The sequence below is a fragment of the Lepidochelys kempii genome, chromosome 3 (assembly GCF_965140265.1).
Source record: "Lepidochelys kempii isolate rLepKem1 chromosome 3, rLepKem1.hap2, whole genome shotgun sequence".
NCBI lineage: Eukaryota > Metazoa > Chordata > Testudines > Cheloniidae > Lepidochelys > Lepidochelys kempii.
The window spans coordinates 26,379,683-26,400,463 of NC_133258.1; the positions used below are offsets into that span (position 1 = coordinate 26,379,683).

At 40.0% G+C, this 20,781-nt stretch overlaps 1 protein-coding gene across 4 annotated transcripts in view; it reads left to right on the forward strand.

Annotated features, from left to right (window-relative positions):
* The window catches only part of NBAS (NBAS subunit of NRZ tethering complex), a 406,507-nt gene that overhangs the window by 299,784 nt on the left and 85,942 nt on the right, over positions 1 to 20,781 (forward strand). For all 4 annotated transcript variants that reach the window (XR_012157919.1, XM_073335981.1, XM_073335983.1 and 1 more), the window contains one exon: positions 17,293 to 17,382. Coding sequence is in view for 3 of the 4 variants with exons in the window: in XM_073335981.1 (XP_073192082.1) it covers positions 17,293 to 17,382 (90 nt within the window). In the remaining variant the exon portion in view is untranslated. The remainder of the gene's footprint in view (positions 1 to 17,292; positions 17,383 to 20,781) is intronic.

The window sequence follows — 20,781 nt, forward strand, 5'->3', positions numbered from 1 at the left end:
CAGGATGCTTGGAATTCTTCAGGGCCTGAAGAAGTAGCAGATATTAGAGAAGTTTGGGTTGATGTTTATATTTAGTGGTTTATAATTCCATGCCTATAGAATTCATTGTGGTATACAGGGTTCCAGGAGACTGAGCATGGACTTAACCTTTTTTCGTAAATTTGCTCTTATGCCATGGGTCCAGTTTTTGGAAATGTGCTCATAAGATATACCCACTATATACACCTGCTGTGTGTCTTTGGAGTGATTACAATGAATTGTGCCTTTGTTAAATAAAGAGAGAATGGAAAGTTCCCTTATGTAGAGTGGATGTTGGGAGTAGGTTGTGGGGTCCAAAAGGAGGAATTTCCTGTGTTATAGGGATGTTTTACATATGGATTGGGCTGTGTGGACCTGGGAGCTCTTTCATGCTGGAACTGCAGAACCTTTAGGTGCCAAATTAAGGCCTGTGTTTTCAAAATGACTGATTTTAGGTTTCACAATTTTGGGGTGTCCAGCTTTAAAGGAGCCTTATTTCCTGATGGTGGATGGGTGTTCATCACTTTGTGAAAATCAGACCCTCTGGTTACATCTAGTCAGATATCCCATATTATTAGTTACTTTTGAAAATTTAGGCTTTCAAGATTTATTTTTTGTCTTTTATGTAGCTTTGATCTGTTTGATTTTACGGAATTGAAAAGTAATTGTCCTCAGAGTCCTAATCTGAATGGAGGGACCTTGAGTTGAATGCACAATGAGTAGTTGGGTGAGCAGTTACCTTTTTTTGAAGGGCATACATTATTACACTTTATCATTTATTTGTAGGGAGTAGAAACGGACTGTTGTAAGAAAGAAATTGAGTAAAGGAAGAAGGAAACTGATAGGGAGGGAGGGAGAAAGGAGAAGAATAAAAAGGTGAAAAACATAATGTGTTCAAACAATAAAGTTGGGTAGCTGATAAATTGTAGGGTGCATAAATATAAAGGGAAGGGAAACCACCTTTCTGTATACAGTGCTACAAAATCCCTCCTGGCTAGAGGCAAAGACCTTTTACCTGTAAAGAGTTAAGAAGCTCAGGTAACCTGGCTGGTTCCTGACCCAAAATGACCAATGAGGGGACAAGATACTTTCAAATCTGGAAGGGGGAGGGAGGCTTTTGTCTCTCTGTGTGATACCTTTGCCGGGAACAGATCAAGGATGCAATCCCTCCAACTCCTGTAAAGTTAGTAAGTAATCTAGCTAGAAAATGCATTAGGTTTTCTTTGTTTTGACTTGTAAAATTCGCTGTGCTGGAGGAAATGTGTATTCCTGTTTTTGTATCTTTTTGTAACTTAAGGTTTTGCCTAGAGTGATTCTCTATGTTTTGAATCTGACTGCCTGTAACATTATCTTCCATTCTGATCTTACAGAGTTGTTCTCTTATCTTTTTTTGTTCTTCTAATCAAGTCCTGATTTTTAAGAATCTGACTGGGTTTTTTGGGTCTTAAAAATCCAAGGCTGGTCTGTGCTCATCTTGTTTATTCTCAAGCCTCCCCAGGAAAGGGGCTGTAAGGACTTGGGAGGATATTTTGGGGAAATAGGAACTCCAAGTGGTCCTTTCCCTGATGGTTTGTTAAATCACTTGGTGGTGGCAGCATTTTACCTAATCCAAGGGGAAAAACTTTGTGCCTTGGGGACGTTTTTGACCTAAACTGGAAGAAATAATCTTAGGGGGTCTTTCATGCGGGTCCCCACATCTGTATCCTAGAGTTCAGAGTGGAGAAGGAATCCTGACATAGGGGTAGGTGAGTAATGGGATGATCAGGAAACAACCACCAGTGACCAAGTTTCAGAGGTCTGTAAATGGTGTTCGAGGCTGTGAATGCTTCTCCTGGCTGCTGTCCCTAAGCAAAAGGGAGAGTCGAAGCTAATGAACGCAGTTCTCCAGATGAGTCTGTTCAGTACCCGGGAACTAAAAGGCCTTGATTTACCCCTGTAAACCTGGCTAAAGCTAGTGTTGGCTGATTTGGGAAAGGAGCCTCAATGGTTTGGGGTATTTCCTTCTCAGAGATCATCCTGTCTGTTACTTCTGCTTCCCATTTGGCAGGAGGGAAGAAAAGGCAATTTTAGTGCTCACATCAGAAAATCTGGGCCCATATGTCCCTACTTTGTGATATGTAAAAAGACAGGTGCAAAAGCTGTGAAGTGCATCCTTGTGCAAGATAGTATGCTGCATATCGACCTAAGTACAGAAGAGGGTTACAACTGTATAAATAGCTTCTCTCTAAACATAGTGAGCATTTTAAAGAAAGGTTGTTGCCTGGCATCTTTTCAGCCTGATGACATTGGTGTCATTGAAGTGAGTGAAATTGGATGTGTCTCAGTCATGCACCAGCACATTAACATTCAAGCTAGTGCATATCACAAATCAAAACTTACTAACCACAACATTTTCTGTGACTCCTGTGCATTTCAAGGTTCAGTGGGGAAAAAAGTGTAATTATAAAAAAAAATCCTTGCTGTCTGCAAGGACTGCCAAGTTAAGGAACTCAATAAGTGTAACTTGATAAAAGAAAAGGAGTACTTGTGGCACCTTAGAGACTAACCAATTTATTTGAGCATAAGCTTTCGTGAGCTACAGCTCACTTCATCGGATGCATGTCTCCTGCTGGTAATAGCTTATCCAGAGACTAACCAATTTATTTGAGCATAAGCTTTCGTGAGCTACAGCTCACTTCATCGGATGCATGTCTCCTGCTGGTAATAGCTTATCCAAAGCGCTTTGGATAAGCTATTACCAGCAGGAGACATGCATCCGCTGAAGTGAGCTGTAGCTCACGTAAGCTTATGCTAAAATAAATTGGTTAGTCTCTGGAGAAGCTATTACCAGCAGGAGACATGCATCCGATGAAGTGAGCTGTAGCTCACGAAAGCTTGTGCTCAAATAAATTGGTTAGTCTCTAAGGTGCCACAAGTCCTCCTTTTCTTTTTGCGAATACAGACTAACACGGCTGTTACTCTGAAACTTGATAAAAGAAAACTCCTAAGGTTTTTTTTGTTTTGAAACTTCTTGGGCTTATTAAGGATTGGACTTGTGAATTCCTAGAAATCATAGAAATGTAGGACTCGAAGGTACCTTGATAGGTCATCTAGTCCAGTACCCTGAACTGAGACAGGACTAAGTATTATCTGGACCATCCCTGACAGGTATTTGTCTAACCTGTTCCTAAAAGCCTCCAATGACAAAGATTCTACAACCTCTCTAGAGAATTTGTTTCAATGCTTAACTACACTTACCGTTAGGAAAGTTTTCCTAATGTTTAACTTAAATTTTCCTTGCTGCAATTTAAACTCATTGCTTTTTGTCCTGTCCTCAGTGGTTAAGGAGAACAATTTATCACCCTTATGCTTGTAACAACCTTTTATGTGCTTGAAGACTGTTATCACGTCCCCTCTGTCTTCTCTTCTCCAAATTAAACAAACCCATTTTTTTCCTTTCCTCGTAGATCATGTTTTCTAGACCTTTAAATCATTTTTGTTGCTCTCCCCTGGACTTTCTTCAGTTTGTCCACGTCTTTCCCAAAGTGTGGTGCCGAGAACTGAACCAGTACTCCACTTGAGGCCTTATCAGTGCTATGTAGAGTGGAAGAATTACTCTAGTGTCTTGCTTACAACACTCCTGTAATACATTCCAGAATGATGTTTGCTTTTTTGCAACAGTATTACATTATTGACTTATATTTAGTTTGTGATCTGCTATAACCGCCAGATCCTTTTCTGCATTACTCCTTCCTAAGCAGTCATTTCCCATTTTGGATTATTCCTTTCTAAGTGTAGTACTTTGAATTTGTATATATTGAATTTCATTGCATTTATTTGAGACCATTTCTCCAGTTTGTCAAGATTGCTTTGAATTCTAATTCTGTCCTCCAAAGCGCTTGCAACATCTCCCAGCTTGGTATTTATCTTGCTGACTTTATACATATACTCTCTATGCCATTATCCGAATCATTTATGACGTTATTGAATAGAACCAGCCCCCAGGCTGGTTCCAGTTCAGTTCAATTGTGGTTGGTCATACAATGGGTTTGGAAGAACAGAATGTTGCGAAGCTGAAGAGTTTGAGTTTTGTTTTGGGGTGCATGATGGTAAACTGTGTAAATTGAGGATGATGTAGATGTAACATTTAGCTTAACTGGAGTTCCCCTGGATTTTTAATGACTGAGTTGATAGGGAATGTCATTGAACCATTTTAACCTTAATGTAAGTTGCCTTCTTCTGTGAAAGATTATGTTGGCCTCTGTGATGGCTCCAAAATAACATTCAAATCTCAAAACAAACTTAATGCAGGACAAAAATCCCTCTGTTTAACATTTTGATGATAAAATTAAGATCCCACAGTGAGTACAAAAATTATTCATAGATTCTAAGACCAGAAGGGACCATTGTGATCATCTAGTCCAGTGATACTCAAATTGTGGGTTGGGACCCCAAAGTGGTTTTTGACCCCATTTTGATGGGGTCACCAGGGCCAGCATTAGACTTGGTGGGACCCAGGACTGAACCCAAAGCCCGAGCTCACCCCCACCCAGAGCAGCGGGGCTCGGGCTTGGGGTACAGACACCTCTCCTCGCACCTGGGGGAGTGGGACTTGGGCTGTAACGCTCTTTCTTCACACACGGGGTGGCAGGGTTCGGGCTCCAACACCCTTGTCCCCAGGGATCATGTAGTAACTCTGTTATCAGAAGGGGGGGTCGTGGTGCAATGAAGTTTGAGAACCTATGATCTAGTCTGACCTCCAGTATAATACACACCATAAAACTTCCCCAAAATAATTCCTAGAGTGTATCTTTTAAAAAAAAAATCCGATCTTAATTTAAAAATCGCCAGTGATGGAGAATCCACCACAACCCTTTGTAAATTGTTCCAATGGTTAATGACTCTCACCATTAAAAGTGTATACCTAATTTCCAGTCTGAATTTGTCTAGCTTCAGCTTCTAGCCATTGGATCATGTTATAATTTTCTCTGCTAGACTGAAGAGCCCATTATGAAATATTTGTTCCCCGTGTAGGTACTTATAGACTGTAATTGAGTCGCTTCTTAACCTTCTCTTTGTTAAGCTAAATTCGTTGAGCTCTTTGACTTTATAACTATAAGGCATGTTTTTTAATCATTCTTGTGGCTCTTCTCTGAACTCTCACCAGTTTATCAACAATCTTCTTGAATTGTGAGCACCAGAACTGGATACAGTATTCTAGCAACAGTCACACCAGTGCCAAATACATTACATTAGCTCTTTTGGCCACCATATCACACTGGAAGCTTATGTTTAGCTTATTATCCACCATAACCCACAAGTCTTTTTAGAGTCACTGTTTCCCAGGATAGAGTCCCCATCCTTCATGTATGGCCTACATTCTTTGTTTCCAGATGTATACGTTTACATTTAGCTGTATGAAAATGCATATTGTTTGCCCGCGCCCAGTTTACCAACTCATCTAGATCTCTCTGAGTCAGTGACCTCTCCTCTTCATTATTTAAAACTCGCACAATTTTTGTGTCATCTGCAAACTTTATCATTGATGATTTTGTTTTCTTCCAGGTCACTGATAAAAATGTTAAATAATGTGGGGCCAAGAAGAGTCCCTTTGGGACCCTTCTGGAAACAGACCCGCTCAATGACAATTCCCCATTTACAGTTACAGTTTTAAAACCTATCAGTTAGCCATTTTTAATCCATCTAATGTGTGCCAGGTTAATTTTATATCATTTTAGTTTTTTAATCAAAATGGTATGCAGGACCAAGTGAAATGCCTTACAGAAGTCAAAGTATATTACAGCAATACTACTACCTTTATCAATCAACCTTGCAATCTCATCAAAAAAAGATATGAAATTAGTTGGATAGGATCTCTTTTCCAGAAACCCACATTGATTGGCATAAATTATATTACCCTCCTTTAATTCTTTATTAATCAAGTCCCATTTCAGCAGCTCCATTGTCTTGCCTGGGATCAATGTCAGAATGACAGGCCAATAATTACCAGGGTCATCCTATTTACCCTTTTAAAATATTGGCATAACATTAGTTTTCTTCCATTTTTCTGGAATTTTCCCTGTGCTCCAAGACTTTTTGATGTGAATGGTGGTAAAATGAGGACAGATATGTACATGGAATTGAACTTTAACATGGGAAGGGTGATACCCACCCATCTCCCATACTCTCCTGTACAAGGCATTTAATCGGTTCCAGTGTAGGGGTTACGGGACTCCTTACCAAATAACCCATAATATCAGTTAGGCTCTTTTCAGCCTACCCACACAGAACTCAGCTGTATGAGTTCTAGAAGCCTTTTCCCACAACAGGGACAAAGGGAGCAGCAAGGATGGAGACCTCAGCACGCAAGATTTCACCCTATCACATGAGCCTAAGGCCCAGATCTTTGACCTCTGGGAACCGTTCATTTTATTCTCTTAACTGCACTGGAAACTGGTCTCAAATTCTAACAAACAAACAACTGTACCCCAGTAGCTCAATTAGGTAGTAAGCATGTTCCTGTTTAACCCATTGTGGCTTGAAGGTGCTGCGAGGAAAACCAAAAAAAATAATAAAAATTCCCTGGTCCCGTGGGACAAAAAAATGGTCCCTGACTCCTTAAACAGGTGATCAGCTAGACATGCAGCATCTATCAGGCTGGGTTGACATTTCTAGTTCATGTGTGTAGGGTGGGTTGCTGGAAAAGAGCCAGAAGAGGCTCCACATGGGGTTAATCCTGGGAGCTGGGGAATGCTGGCCAGTCAGCACCCTTCTCTCTCAGCAGGCCAATGGGTGCTAGAGACTCCCAGTGGGAGGAGCTACCTATCGTCCCTTGGCGAGTGTCTCCTTCTCTTGCTGCTGGGACTGTACCCCAGGCACTGTCAGCCCCATCAAGTTCCCCTACCCTTGGTGAAGGTGATAGCATTTGAAAATCAACATTAATTGATGATTAACCAGTAATCCAGTCCAGTAACCTCAACCAGCACTTTTAAAACTTTTGGATGCAAGTTATCTGGACCTGCTAATTTTAAAATGTCTAGTGGAATGGAAAGGGTGTTATCATCACCATGTCATAAGACTATATCATCTGTTTCCCCCCAAATACAGAACAGAAATATTTATTGAACACTTCTACCTTTTTTTGTGTGTTGTTACTGATAATTCTACCATTTCCATCTAGTAATGGACAAATACTATTGTCAGGATTCTTTTTGTTCCTAGTATATTTTTAAAAAATCCTTTTTATTATTCTTAATTCTGCTGGCCATAGATTTCTCTTTGTGTTCCTTACCTCCTTTATCAATTTTCTGTAATTCCTAACTTTTGATTTATATTCATTACTATCAACTTCCCTTTTCTTCCATTTGTTGTATATTATTTACTGTTGTTACTATGTACAGTTTCAAAAGACAACAGAATTTTGTGCATTTTCCTAGTAAACTATTTACTTAAGTTTTGCACAGAACCATCTAAAAATGTTCTCTTTGAAATTCCTCTCCCCTTTTTTTTCACGTTTCTTTGGATTTTTCTAGCTAACCAACCAGCTCCAAACTTCTCTCACACAAACCTTCTTAGAAACAGATCAGTTTTAGATGGAACACAGAGTTATTCCCCTAATTCTAGATACATAATTTTGAGCTAAGCCAAGAGTATTTAACAAAATTGTCAAGTTCTGTCAGATACTTCCATTTTCCTATACTGTCAACCTGCCTCCCTGACTCTTCAGTCCACTTCTCAAAATTTAGGGTGGAAACTCTTCTCTTTCCACCGTCCTTCTGTCCCCACTGCGCTGCCTGCTCTGAATCTTCAGAATGTTGTGTCTGTAGAAGCATATCCTGATGTCTGTCCAGGAAATCTTCAGTTTCTCTTATGCAACGCAGGGTCAATAGTTGTTTCTCCAGACCTTGAACCTTCTCTTTCAATATGGAGACCAGCTTGCACTTTGTACAGACAAAGTCGCTTCTGTCCTGTGGAAGAAAGAGAAACATGACACATCCTATGCAGGTAACAACAGCTGAAAGCTCACCATCCATATTACCTTCCTTCTACGAGTTTCCTCAGGTGTTGTAGTAAGTACTCAGAGAAGCCTGCAAGATGAAAGCCTCAGTGGGCTCTCCCCAGGCGAGCTCCCTCTGTTAGCCTCTCCGCTGTTCGCCACTCACCTGGTTCGCAGCTGACTGGCTTTTTATAACTGTCAGGCCCACTCAAGGCTCACCTGGAACAAAGCACTCCCAATTCACGCTTTTCAAACAATGAAGCACACAGTCAAATTGACAAACTGTCCCCATCCCCGCAGCAGACACTCAGATACTCACCAACACAGCCCCCCAATGCAGCACTTAGCATATTTCCTCTCAGACAGATCCCAGGCAAACTCCCTCTGTTAGCCTCTCCGCTGTTCGCTGTCGAAGGGCTGCACAAATATAACAGGATGGAAAGTTAGGCTAAGGAAGGCATCAAAGATTTTCAGTGAATAATGTAATTAAGTGAAAAGATTTAGCTGTGTTTAATTTATTTGCCTTTTAAGCATTCTTTGTAATTTTTTTATTGCTCTTGAGGAACTTTTTGATTAAATTCATGTTGTTTTTCTGCAGCTGAACTGAAATTAAAATGAGCCTTTATCAGTTTGTTTATACTAGACTCATGCAGTCTTCACCTTAAAACTTCTAGGTTTCTTGGGAGGGGGATGTAAGGGGGGGGAGAGAGAAAAATGCACACAAAATACCATGTAATCTGTGTGAAGGACTAATGTTTCATTAATTATGTTTGCTTTTGTCAGTAGCTTCTGATGATTTTACTGTTAATTAGGAGGAAAATAAGAAAACTGTATTCCTTGTAAAAATTTAGCGGATGATTGTTTGTCATGTAAAAGTCTTTTGAATTGTAATTCTTTTTCATTGTCCTAACCAATTTTAAGGCAACTCAGATAGTATCAGGTTTTTAAGAAGAAAAATATTTGCTTCCAACCATATATTTTAGAAATTAACATTATTTGTTTACAATTAATTGAGTTACTTTCTGTTTTATTTTAAAATACATCCTTACCATGGATAACTAGACTTTCCACTTTCGGAAAAAGGGCCAACTTACCCATTTTCTGGTGGAATAACACTTGCCTTTCTACATCACCTTCCGTGTGACTATCTCAAATTACTCTATAAACATTAATGAATTAACATTATCCTGGGAAAGTAAATATTGTCCCTGCTTCACATATGTGATAATTGAAACACAGAGATGTTAAGGCCTCAGTTTTCAGAAATATCCTTTAATTTCTGTTGTTTCAGATGAGCCCAGTTTGAGATACATAGCATGATTTCCAGAGGTACATTTGCACTTCCCAATGAAGTCACCCAGAGCTTTTTAAAAAAATCAAGTCCTGGAGGTGTTTCAGGTTTTTGGCCATCCAAAACCTGAGGAACCCAAAATTAGTGAAAAACACTCTCCTATGGCATAAAATTTGGTTATCCATAGAAAAGGTGTATCTTAAATGACTGGAAAAGTAAATCACAGAAAGTCCTGTTGCAGAGCTAGGAATAGGTCTCATATCTCCTCATTCCTAGTCCTGTACTTTAACCACAAAACCATCCTCATTCCCTCTGTACCTCACAGAACCATATTTCTCTGTTTGGATTGTGTTTTTTAAATCACTCTTACAGTTCTTTGTATATTTGATTATATATATGAAAAACAAATTCCCTTATTGCACAAGCTAGTCCAAAAAACGGATCAGGTCCAACAAGACAAGATGGGAAATTTCAAGTCAGTCTCCAGAAGAATCTCTAATAATGTGAGTTTAAATGGTGTAGCTCTCTTGATTCTATGCCAGTATTTGAAATTTTATTTTTGTTTCCTTCTTGTTATTTTTTTAAACAGAATGGAAACCATTTCATTGTGCATATAGCTCTGTTTTGTCCTTATTACAGGTTCCCTTTTTCAGCATCCCCATTCTTTCATATGGTTTATTACTTCTGCATGTTTCTAGGTGGGTGGGGTTTGGTTGGTTGGTTGGTTGGTTTTAGTTGGTTGGTTGGTTGGGTTTTTTTTACAAAGAGCTAGACATCAAACTATTGATGTGATGTTGGTCTCACTCTGTTAAGTTTTACCCAAGTTAGTTCATGGCACCCACTAAATATTTGGGGGACCCAAATTGACAGTGGTACTTAGGAAAATGTAATTTTTATGTCCATTTATCAATACAGAAAAATGACTGCAGGGTTTCCATTCTCGCCATTTTATATGCTTTAAAGTTCGATTCTTGTAAGCGCAGTAAAATACAAATGGTTACTTGGAGTGCTTTGAAATATGATGTGCCTCTTGGAGTGCACGTCAGCATTAGTGATCCAAATTTGGGGTCATTTGAGGATTTCCTGAGTTACAGGCCCTACAAATATGGTTTCTGTGTGCTGCCTTATACTGTTAAACTGAGCGATACTCATGACTGGATGAATCACAGATGTGTTTGAGTTTGATGTCTGTGAACTCATCCATCAATTAACATAACTACGGATAAGTTAATTACAAGTTCCCACCTAAGGAAAAAAAGTTTTGGACTGAATGACTGGAGGCTGCAGCAATCTGAGAGTCATAGGTGGCAATTTTATTTTTGGGGAATATAGTTAAAGTACTGGGTGGGGGAGAGGGGAAATTGGACACGTGAATGCTCCCTGGGTGGGGGGAGGTGTATTAGGTGGAGAGATGTTTAGGGCTGCAGCAAGTCAAGTTTGACCGAAATGGGTGCCATGCACTAATTATGTATTTGGAGAACCCAAATTGTGAACTTTAATTAAGAAAATAAATTTAAGATATTTAAGAAAATGTTCACTTCTTAGCTTGTGTAGATGTGCACTGTGGAAGGATTATAGTGCACATGTGCCATGACAGAAAAACACAATGAGCTGTTTTCTTTGCAGCCAACTTATGCTTGCCTGGGTAGTTTGGGGGAATGTGCCCATGTCGCTGTTCCTGGTGAACACCCCTCCACTGATGTTTCTTCTCCAGAAGTTTGTACTCCTGTGCAATAGAAATTTAATAACTCAGAAAGCTTGCTACACGTTGTCTCTGTTACAATGTGTATTTATTTTAGGGGAGGTTTACTGCGAACACAGCAGAATAGTCAGCAGCCAGTCTAATCAACTTTTTTATTATGTGGGGTGGGGAGGAGCTGGAGACAGAGGACTTTGGGGAAGGGACAGAGACAAGTAGAGGAGTTGCGGCTGCAGAGCGGGCAGGAAATGAGGGTGGGTGGTAGGCAAGTGTTGGACTGAGTATTTGAGAAAATATATATTTTACAGGTCCCAAGGCAGGGCAAGTGGCTGCTTCCAGATCTTGAAGCAGATTAATGAGTTTCCCAACACACAAAGTGGTCGTTTGCAGCTGACTACCAAGGAAAAGAAATGTGTGTGCTGCCAGAGTTGCCAACACGTGGATTCTGGGAGATTCCATGTTTTGCCCACACTGCAGCATTTAACCAGTGACCTAAGAAGTTGTGATCTACTAGACGTTGTGATGATTCACTCGGGTGGAGCTGATCTGGGCTTTATTCTTAGGATACACAAAACAATGTGTGAGAGCAGATTTGGATCACATCAGAGATTTGTGTGCAGGAGCTGTCTTCTCAGATTTCGCCAAGAGTCTGAATAATTTCTACAGCGTCAATATGAAAGCGATTAAGTTTTGGAAGAACACTAATCAGGAAATTGGAAATGGGCTGACCAGACAATGTGCACTATATGGCATAGAAACATTACCAGCTCTGACATCTCACTGTTTCTGGGAGATGGGGTACATCTACTGGACAGGGATTAGGGGATCTTTCTCTCAAACATAAAACGCTCAGTATTTTGGAACAGAAATCCTGCCTCAGTTCTTCCACCAGCCCTATCACAAACTCCACCCTCCAACCATTTTGAAACATGACCAGGAGCCCCATTCCACTGTAACATAGTTGTTCTTCGCTCTAGGCACTGTGTATGAGTCAGTTATAGAAGGGAGGTAATGACAGCAATAGAGATTTTGTATACAAGGAAGTAAAGTCTTCCTGGAAATCCATTCCCTGCTTGTGATGTGGGGGCGGTGAGCACCTAGGTACAGTAGTGGGGAGGGGGCCAGGTTGGAGGGGGAATGCAGTGAATGGGTCAAGGGCATGGCTGGCAAGGTGTGCGTGTTGGGAGGGAAGGATAGCTGGTTCAGTAACAAGCTTGTGGGACATGATATCTACAACTGCCGAAATGACAGCTAATTCCTACCAGCAATGTATCCTTTTCTGTTTGGGAAAAATAAATAAATAAATAAACCTATGAAATTGAATGGCAAAAAAACCTACATTAATTCAAATTTAAGGTATATCATCCCCTTGAAGAACACTGGGTTGAGCAAGGCTCAAACTTCTGAAAGTCAGGAAATGCAGAGTTAAGGATGCTTTTGCAACCTTAACTCTGTCCTCTTTCAGCAGTTACACTCTATTAACACACATACCTTTACTCTGCCAAGCCCACAGTTGCTGAAATGTACAAGCTCTTCACCTCCCTTTACAAGCCATTCACTCTCACTCACAGGATTCCATCGAATGCTATTATTGGACAAAAAGGAAAACAAAACTGTTTGCCCATGCCGCCTTTCTTCTGTTTCCCTGCAATAGGCAGTAATCAATGGGAATTACTTGCATACACTCAAGGTGCAATCAGCATGTTAGGTGTACCTAAAAGAACTGATGAAGGCAATAGTTCCTCCTGCTTGGTAAAGGTGCGTTTGTGATTTAAGGAGCTGTGAGTGTGATATGCGATCTGAGTTTTGTGCCTGCTGATGTGTGAAAGCAAAAAGAAAGGACTGCATGTGAACCTTCAGGATCTAGTATGCATCATTTCAGTGCAGAACTGTGTACATTTAGGGCTTCTGATTTTAGGTTATAACTAATATGCTGATAAAACATCCCCGATATGAGAAAAATGAAATTAGCATTTATCCAATAAACACCAGAAATGGTTACTCAATTCATGTTGACTTCATCCCTTTCACAGTGCAGTTGGTTTGTATAGGTAAATGTCACTGCTGCTTGGCTTATATCTAAGGGATTGTCTATCCAGAGCAGTCATGTGGACTTTGGGGGTGTGATTTCTAAAGCACACTCACATGTTGCACTTTAACTGGTCCGTGTAGATCCTGCTGTTTCACCTAAAGATTCCCTGGAGTGCTCTAACAGTGCTAAATGAAAAAGTACTATGTTAAAACGCAGTAGGGACAAGTACACCAACCAGGGGTTCAATAACGAGGATGTGAAGCTTAAACTAATCATCTAGAGCATTTTTTATACCTGTAATAAAAATTAAGTAGACAAGAATTTTGGGAAGTACCTGAAAAAAAAAATCTTCTCATTACAGTATACAAGAGATCCTTGAAACTCTGACTTCTGAACATCTATATAGAATGGAAAAAACGCTAAAAATAAGCCTAAAAATTGAAATTAAAAACTCTGAGAAACAGAAGCTCTACACACATTATATAATTAGCAGGGCATGGGACAGGGTATTACTAGGGCTATTGTCAGTAGTGAGCTGGGATATGCGAGCAGTCTAAGCATTTATTATCAACATGTACTCAAGCTAAAGTGTGGTCAGTGTCACGTGTAGCTGGATTGATTAGTGGAGGCACTAATTAGCTCTGTTTTGTAGAGATGTGTTTGTGATTGTGATATGAGGAGATGGGTGTTTCACACCCTCTCACATGATGAAAGGAAAGAGGTGCGTATGTACCTTTAGGATGCAGTATTCATCATTTCTTTGCAGAATTGTGTAGGTTATGTCAGTATCAGGAAATAGGGCTTTTATTACAAAGGACATTATCAGCAGTGAACTAGAATATGAGAGGACTAATACTTTAATGATGGTGAAGTGGAAGTTAAGATGGTATGCTTTAAGTGTAAGAGAGTTTTAAAAGGCTGTGAAGTGATTCTTCAGTTGTACACATGTGGTATTCTTTCTGGGCAGTTGGCTAAGTGTATATGCCAGGATCTGGAACCTCCTGAATCTTACAGGCCAGTGTCATATGTGTTTATCAAGGCATTGCTCAAAGGAGGAGGGGAGGAGGAAGATTTCAACCTTTTTTTGTCCTATAATAGTGTCAGATAGAATCCTGTAGATTAGAATGAATGAGTGGTAAAAGGAGGTGAAAAGTTTGTACGTTTAAGTGTTAGGATGTAGATATTCAGGCCTGTTGGTAAAGGCCTGTACTCGAAGAATTTAGGTGTATTCTTATCACTTGGCTAGTTATAGAGGTATAAAAGAAAGAAAGAATCAAAATCACTGTCTGCCGGTGTAAGGTCCTTCTCTTACTGTGACAGTCTGAGGCCCTTTGGCTAAGCAGCAGAGGCAGCCATAAGCTGGGAAGTGAACGGTCACATCCTTACATTCCAAACTAGTCCCATTGAAATAAGGTGCTATTGGGCTGTTAGGAATACAATAACCTGTTCTGATAGCGCCTATCACCTCCAGAGAAAGGGAAGTGCCCAGAAAATGTAAAAGGAAACTTAGTTTGATAGCATCCTGTCTGGCAAGAACTCACTTATCAATAACTGGGATGTGAAATCTTCACTTCTGTATTGTTTTGTCATTATAGTTCCCACTTTGCTATTGACAGGTTTCAGAGTAACAGCTGTGTTAGTCTGTATTCGCAAAAAGAAAAGGAGTACTTGTGGCACCTTAGAGACTAACCAATTTATTTGAGCATAAGCTTTCGTGAGCTACAGCTCACTTCATCGGATGCACACTGTGGAAAATACAGAAGATGTTTTTTATACACACACACCATGAAAAAATGGGTGTTTATCACTACAAAAGGTTTTCTCTCCCCTCCCCTCCCCCCCCCCCCCCCCCCCCGCTCTCCTGCTGGTAATATCTTATCTAAAGTGATCACGCTCCTTACAATGTGTATGATAATCAGGGTGGGCCATTTCCAGCACAAATCTAGGGTTTAACAAGAACATCTGAGGAACAGTGGGGGGGGGGGGGGGGATAAACAAGGGGAAATAGGTTACTTTTTATAATGACTCAACCATTCTCAGGCTCTATTCAAGCCTAAGTTAATTGTATCCTTTTGTAGTGATAAACACCCATTTTTTCATGGTTTGTGTGTATAAAAACATCTTCTGTATTTTCCACAGTATGCATCCGATGAAGTCAGCTGTAGTTCACGAAAGCTTATGCTCAAATAAATTGGTTAGTCTCTAAGGTGCCACAAGTACTCCTTTTCACTTTGCTATTGTTTGTCTGTATAATCTCTGTCTGGTTCTGTGATTGTTCCTGTCTGCTGTATAATTAATATTGCTGGGTGTAAACTAATTAAGGTGGTGGAGTATAATTGGTTACGTAATCATGTTATAATATGTTAGGATTGGTTAGTTAAATTTCAGGAAAATGATTGGTTAAGGTATAGCTAAGCAGAACTCAAGTTTTACTATATAGTCTGCAGTCAATCAGGAAGTGAGGGGGTGGGGGAGATGGGAACAGGGAATGGGAGTAAGGAAATTGGAATCATGTTTTGCTAAAGGGGGAAATGGGAACAGGAAATGGGGGTAAGGAAATTGGAATCATGTTTGGCTAAGGGCAGGAATGGGAACAGGGACACAGGTGTAAGGCTCTGTGGCGTCACAGAAGGGGGACACTAAGGAAGGAAACTGGAATCATGCTTGCTGGAAGTTCGTCCCAATAAACATCAAATTGTTTGCATCTTTGGACTTCGGGTATTGTTGCTCTCTGTTCATGCGAGAAGGACCAGGGAAGTAAGTGAGTGAAGGAATAAGCCCCCTAACATTAAGCACTTGTGGTTTTGGCAGTGTGTATTAACAGGGTGTAATCAGGGCATTACTGGTAGAGGGCAACCTTAACTCTGCATTTCCTGATTTTCAGAAGTTTGAGTTTTGTTTAACTCATCATTCTGCAGGGGGATGGCATGCCACCAAACAACTTTAACTCTGCATTAATGTAGTTTTTTGCCATTCAGTCATTTTTAATCTACTGATCCAATGGTATTGACATAGACTGTGACTACTAATCAACATCAAAGAAGAAAATCTGCTAAGGTTTCAAAACCTGCACGTCTATACTTTCCTCAAGGGTCACCTGTGTAGAGTAGTTATTTTCTTAGCCAGGGCACATATTGTCCCTCTGCAGTTGCATAAATTACAAGGTTGTAGAAACTACCATAACTCTAAGGGTAAATGTGAAAAGCACTGTAATTATTCCTCTGCATATTGCAATATCTGATACTCTTTGGGTTATCTCATCTTTGGCGAAGCAGTCATTGATGCCTTTGACATTTTTTGAATTAGTAGGAAGCCATAGTTCTCTGGTATAGAAAAAGGCTGACACTTATTCTAATGATACAATAACTGTACTGTCCTGATGAATTGAAGGGAGGGTATAATCTATCTCTGGTGGTTGAGTTGTTCTTAGCAAACCGAGTTTTGGAAGCATTTGTCTAGCATCCTTAGTTCTTAAAAACTAAAATGAGCCACCCTAAAATAGACAGGTCAGCTTAACCATCAGTGTCCTTATAACAGTTTGTATGAAAAGAGACTTGAGGCTTAAAGTGCTAGTGTAATTCAGTTTCCCCGTAAATATTCAGTCATTTTTCATGTTTATTTCTCTAGACTTCATATAAAAAATTTGAAATTTCATTCCATAAGACAAATGTTTAAAGAGCACTGCAACTTTTATCTTTAGATAAGTAGCTAACAACAGCCACTCCAACTTTTATCATCTTCTGACGTGTAGTGTGTCCCAACTGTGGAAATTCCCTGACTGGAGACATGATTCATAATTATTGTATTTAATCATAGGCAGACTGATTCTTGAAGAGAAAGTATGGTGACACGTTTTGTGCATAGCCTTTAGTCTATTAATAATCAGTGGAGGAACATACCCACACTGAATCATGTTACCCTGCAGATTTTGCCAGTGCATTTCTGTAATTTTTCACCTGGGCCAGGTTTGAAATGGGCATTCTGAAGAATACCAAATGTTCCAGGCCATTTCAACTCTCCAGATTTTTCCCTTAAAGTGCATTTGAGTTCTGTTGTTTTCTCCTGTTGTTTATTTCCATTTTTGCTCCTCACATCACATATGACAAAGAGATAAAAGGTACTAATCAAGTAAGAAAACTGCTAAAGTTGTCACATTTATTGAATATTCATAAATGACCTTCAGGTGTACAGACAAAATTAGATAGTGTGTCCAGAAACCTTTATTCTAAAATAATCATGGTTTTGTATAAACTGGTTTTGTTTGATTCTTTTAACAGTGACAAGGGTGCTGAATGTACTTTGATAAAAGACCCACTTCAGATCCTGGAAGGGATTGTTTCTGCAGTCCACGCAAGTGCTGAAAAAGGGTAAGAATGTATATGAATGCTGTTAACCTGATTTTTAGCGGGTTGTCTATTGTTATAGGCTCACCCATGATCTGACCAGAAAATAATCAGGTTCTTGTCCTGAAATCAGGCTACACAGAATTAAATGTAGAGAGTTCAATATTTTTTAAGGACCCTCAGGGTGTGTGGCTAGAATGCTCATGCTGAGATCAAAGCTGAACTTGAGAGATTTTTATTAAAATAAAGGAAAAAGTTATCAAAGCTCAAAACCACAGAATCAAAAAAAAATAATAGAGTTCTGGGGATACTTATGGTATCATTCCTTACAAAAGCTGCTTAGATTAGCAGACTCACACCCTTCCTGAGTGGACCTGGTGATGGCAGACAGAGGATCCGCCTTGTCTCTGGTATGACAAATGAGTCCGATGCTTCAAGTTCGTCAGTGTCCAAGATGGTGGAGAGAAGGGTCAAATGTTGTGTAGCTGTTGTATTGAAAAAGCCAAGCGAAAAGCTAAAGACAAAAAGAACAAAAGGGAACTAAACTAGTTGGATAGAGTACCCCTTCACATGGTGCTTTTGCCCTTTTATAGGGTCTTTGCACTCTCCTGAATATTCATGTCAGTGCCCAACATTCCATGCCCAAATCTTATTTCCTCACCCATATAATCTTAGGGCACACTTACTCTAGAGGCTAGCATATTCATACATATTAACAGCGTAGCCATACATATTAATGCCAGTTATCTCATTCTCAAAACCTGTTACCTTTGACCTGGACCATTACTTCCATGTTCTTGCAGTGTACCTTGTAGTTACCTGTAGGTCGCAAAAATCTTTGATAAGAACATTAAATTCCCTAAAATCTAAAGGGTAACTGGTAGGCCATTTATCTATGCTAAACGTTACAAATACTTATGCTAACTTGCTTTAGCTAATCGTACAGGATACAGGCCAGTAGTTTCCTTGTGTTACAGCCAAATATAATGAAGTAATGTTTACTAAAGTTATTTAATATAAAAATATAAGCCAAATATAATAATATAACTCAAACCAGTAAATAAAGACAGGCTATGATATAGTAGGCTAGTCCTATGGGCTACAATACATCTGAGAAATCCTTTTGCTAACACTGTCAGATTTTTTTGGTCACAATGCTATGACAAGGTACAGTAGCGAATGTGGATATTTTTCTGCAAAGGAGTATACAATGGATTTATTTCTCGCATGCATTATACGACACCCATTAGTAGTACTAGACTTTTGTATAATTTAAAAGAAAATCATACTATATTCCACAACCCCTTGCAATTATCAAACTATACTTACTGAAAGGACTAGAGCCAAGAGCCTAATTACCAGTGGGGATTGCAACATTTTATTGGAAAAGCATCTGAACAAAAAGGTCCATTTTGCATCCTGCTATAAAAGTGACAGAATCCCACTGGGAATTAATTCCAAACCCTAGGATCTGCCATCAAGAATTCCTTGATTGTAGCTCCTGGAAATTCATCCTCTGAACGACTTTCACAATCCATTAGTTACATTTTTTAAAAAAAAAAGCTCTCCCACCTATCCAGTTCCTTGTTAATAACTCCCACTCTAGGAAAAAAAAGGCTTTACTTAATTCTGAATCGATCCTCATCTGTTTGCTGTACAACACTCATTAGCACTATACCTATTTTTGACTAAGCCATAACCAGAAGCAGCAGGCATGAAGCGGGGGGGATGGTAAGGTCTGTACACTTTAGTGTCCTGCCAGTGTTATTTATCATTTTATTGGTTCTCTTAGCATTGCTACTCTTCTGGTGTGTCAGCACTTTCATAATACCTCAGCCTTAAAATTTATTCTGGACTGAAACACGGCATACAAATCTCAGTTTGAGATGGAAAATGTAGTATACCAAACAAAAAAAAAGTGGTCTTATGGTGGTAAATGAAAAAGAAACTTAAGTCAGATATATGTTTGTGAGCTTTTATAATTCAATGTGATGGGGTTTTTCGCTGACTTTGGTGATAGGGGGAATCTCACATCTTTTCATTGGTCCCCATAATTTCACTTGTTAGCTGAGAGAACTGATCCCTGAAAGAAGTGCTGAGCCAGGGCTTTTGCAAATTGCTTATCTGAAGTAACACTGTGCATGGGGAAGAGGCAGAACTCCCCTGTCCTCTCCCAATACACATTAAGGTAGGGGTTCTCAAACTGGGGTCGGGACCCCTCAGGGGGTCGCGAGGTTATTACGTGGGGGGTCACGATGTGTCAGTCTCCACCCCAAACCCAGCTTTGCCTCCAGCATTTATAAATGGTGTTAAATATATAAAAAATTGTTTTTAATTTATAAGGGGGGGGTCACACTGAGAGGCTTGCTATTTGAAAGGGGTCACCAGTACAAAAGTTTGAGAACCACTGCATGAAGGTATGTGTCCACAGCAGCTGAGAGGTGTGATTTCCAGCAGAGGTGAACGTAAACTTGTTAGTTCTGTTTGAACTAGTTTCTAAAACGAGCAGTGGGGCCATGGTAGCACAGGCGGCAGCTTGGGCTAGCTGCCCCAGTAAATACCTCGGGGGTCAGGCAGGATTGTTTTTGAGTTCCTAGCCCTAGCCGCAGCCCATGTCGCCACAGCCACACTACTACTTGTAGGTGCTAGTTTGACTAGAACTAGAACGTGTCTGTCTACAGGCTCTGGGAATCACACCTCCCTGCTGCTTTCTAGACATACCCATACTTAAGGCCCATTGTTGAGCAACTCCATATAAGGGCAGGTCGGGGCATGCTGAGCAGGGAACATTAGCTGCGCCCAGCTCAGCTTAGTTGTAGAAGATCTGAACTGAGCAATCAGTGGCTCTCAAACTTTTTTACTGGTGACCCCTTTGACATAGCAAGCCTCTGAGTGTGACCCCCTCCCCGTATAAGTTAAACACACTTTTTTATATATTTAACACCATTATAAATGCTGGAGGCAAAGCGGAGTTTGGGGTGGAGATTGACAGCTCGCGCCCCCCCATGTAATAACCTCATGACCCCCTGAGGGGTCCCGACCCCAGTTTGAGAACCCCTGCTTTAGACCCTGTCCTTGGCAGACAGCAGCAACAGACCGGCAATTGAGAAAACAGAGTCTAGTAGGATCCTCACTTCCACCTCCTGTTTATCACTTTGATAAATTCAGTGAGCAGTGTGTCTTCAGGTGTCCAGATTAGAGTTGAGAATTGGCTATGCTAAAAATGGCTAGATAAATTAAACTATTGCCAGTTTTTACTTCCATAATCTATGACAACTTTGTTTGTTTTTTAATCCCAAACAGCCTAACATGAAACTGCAGTTCAAAAATGGTCCACTGTGCATTATTTCTTTTCATGTGTTTTTGCAAGCATTTTTACTATGGCTCATACACATCTTTGATATATAAGCCACTCCATCATGT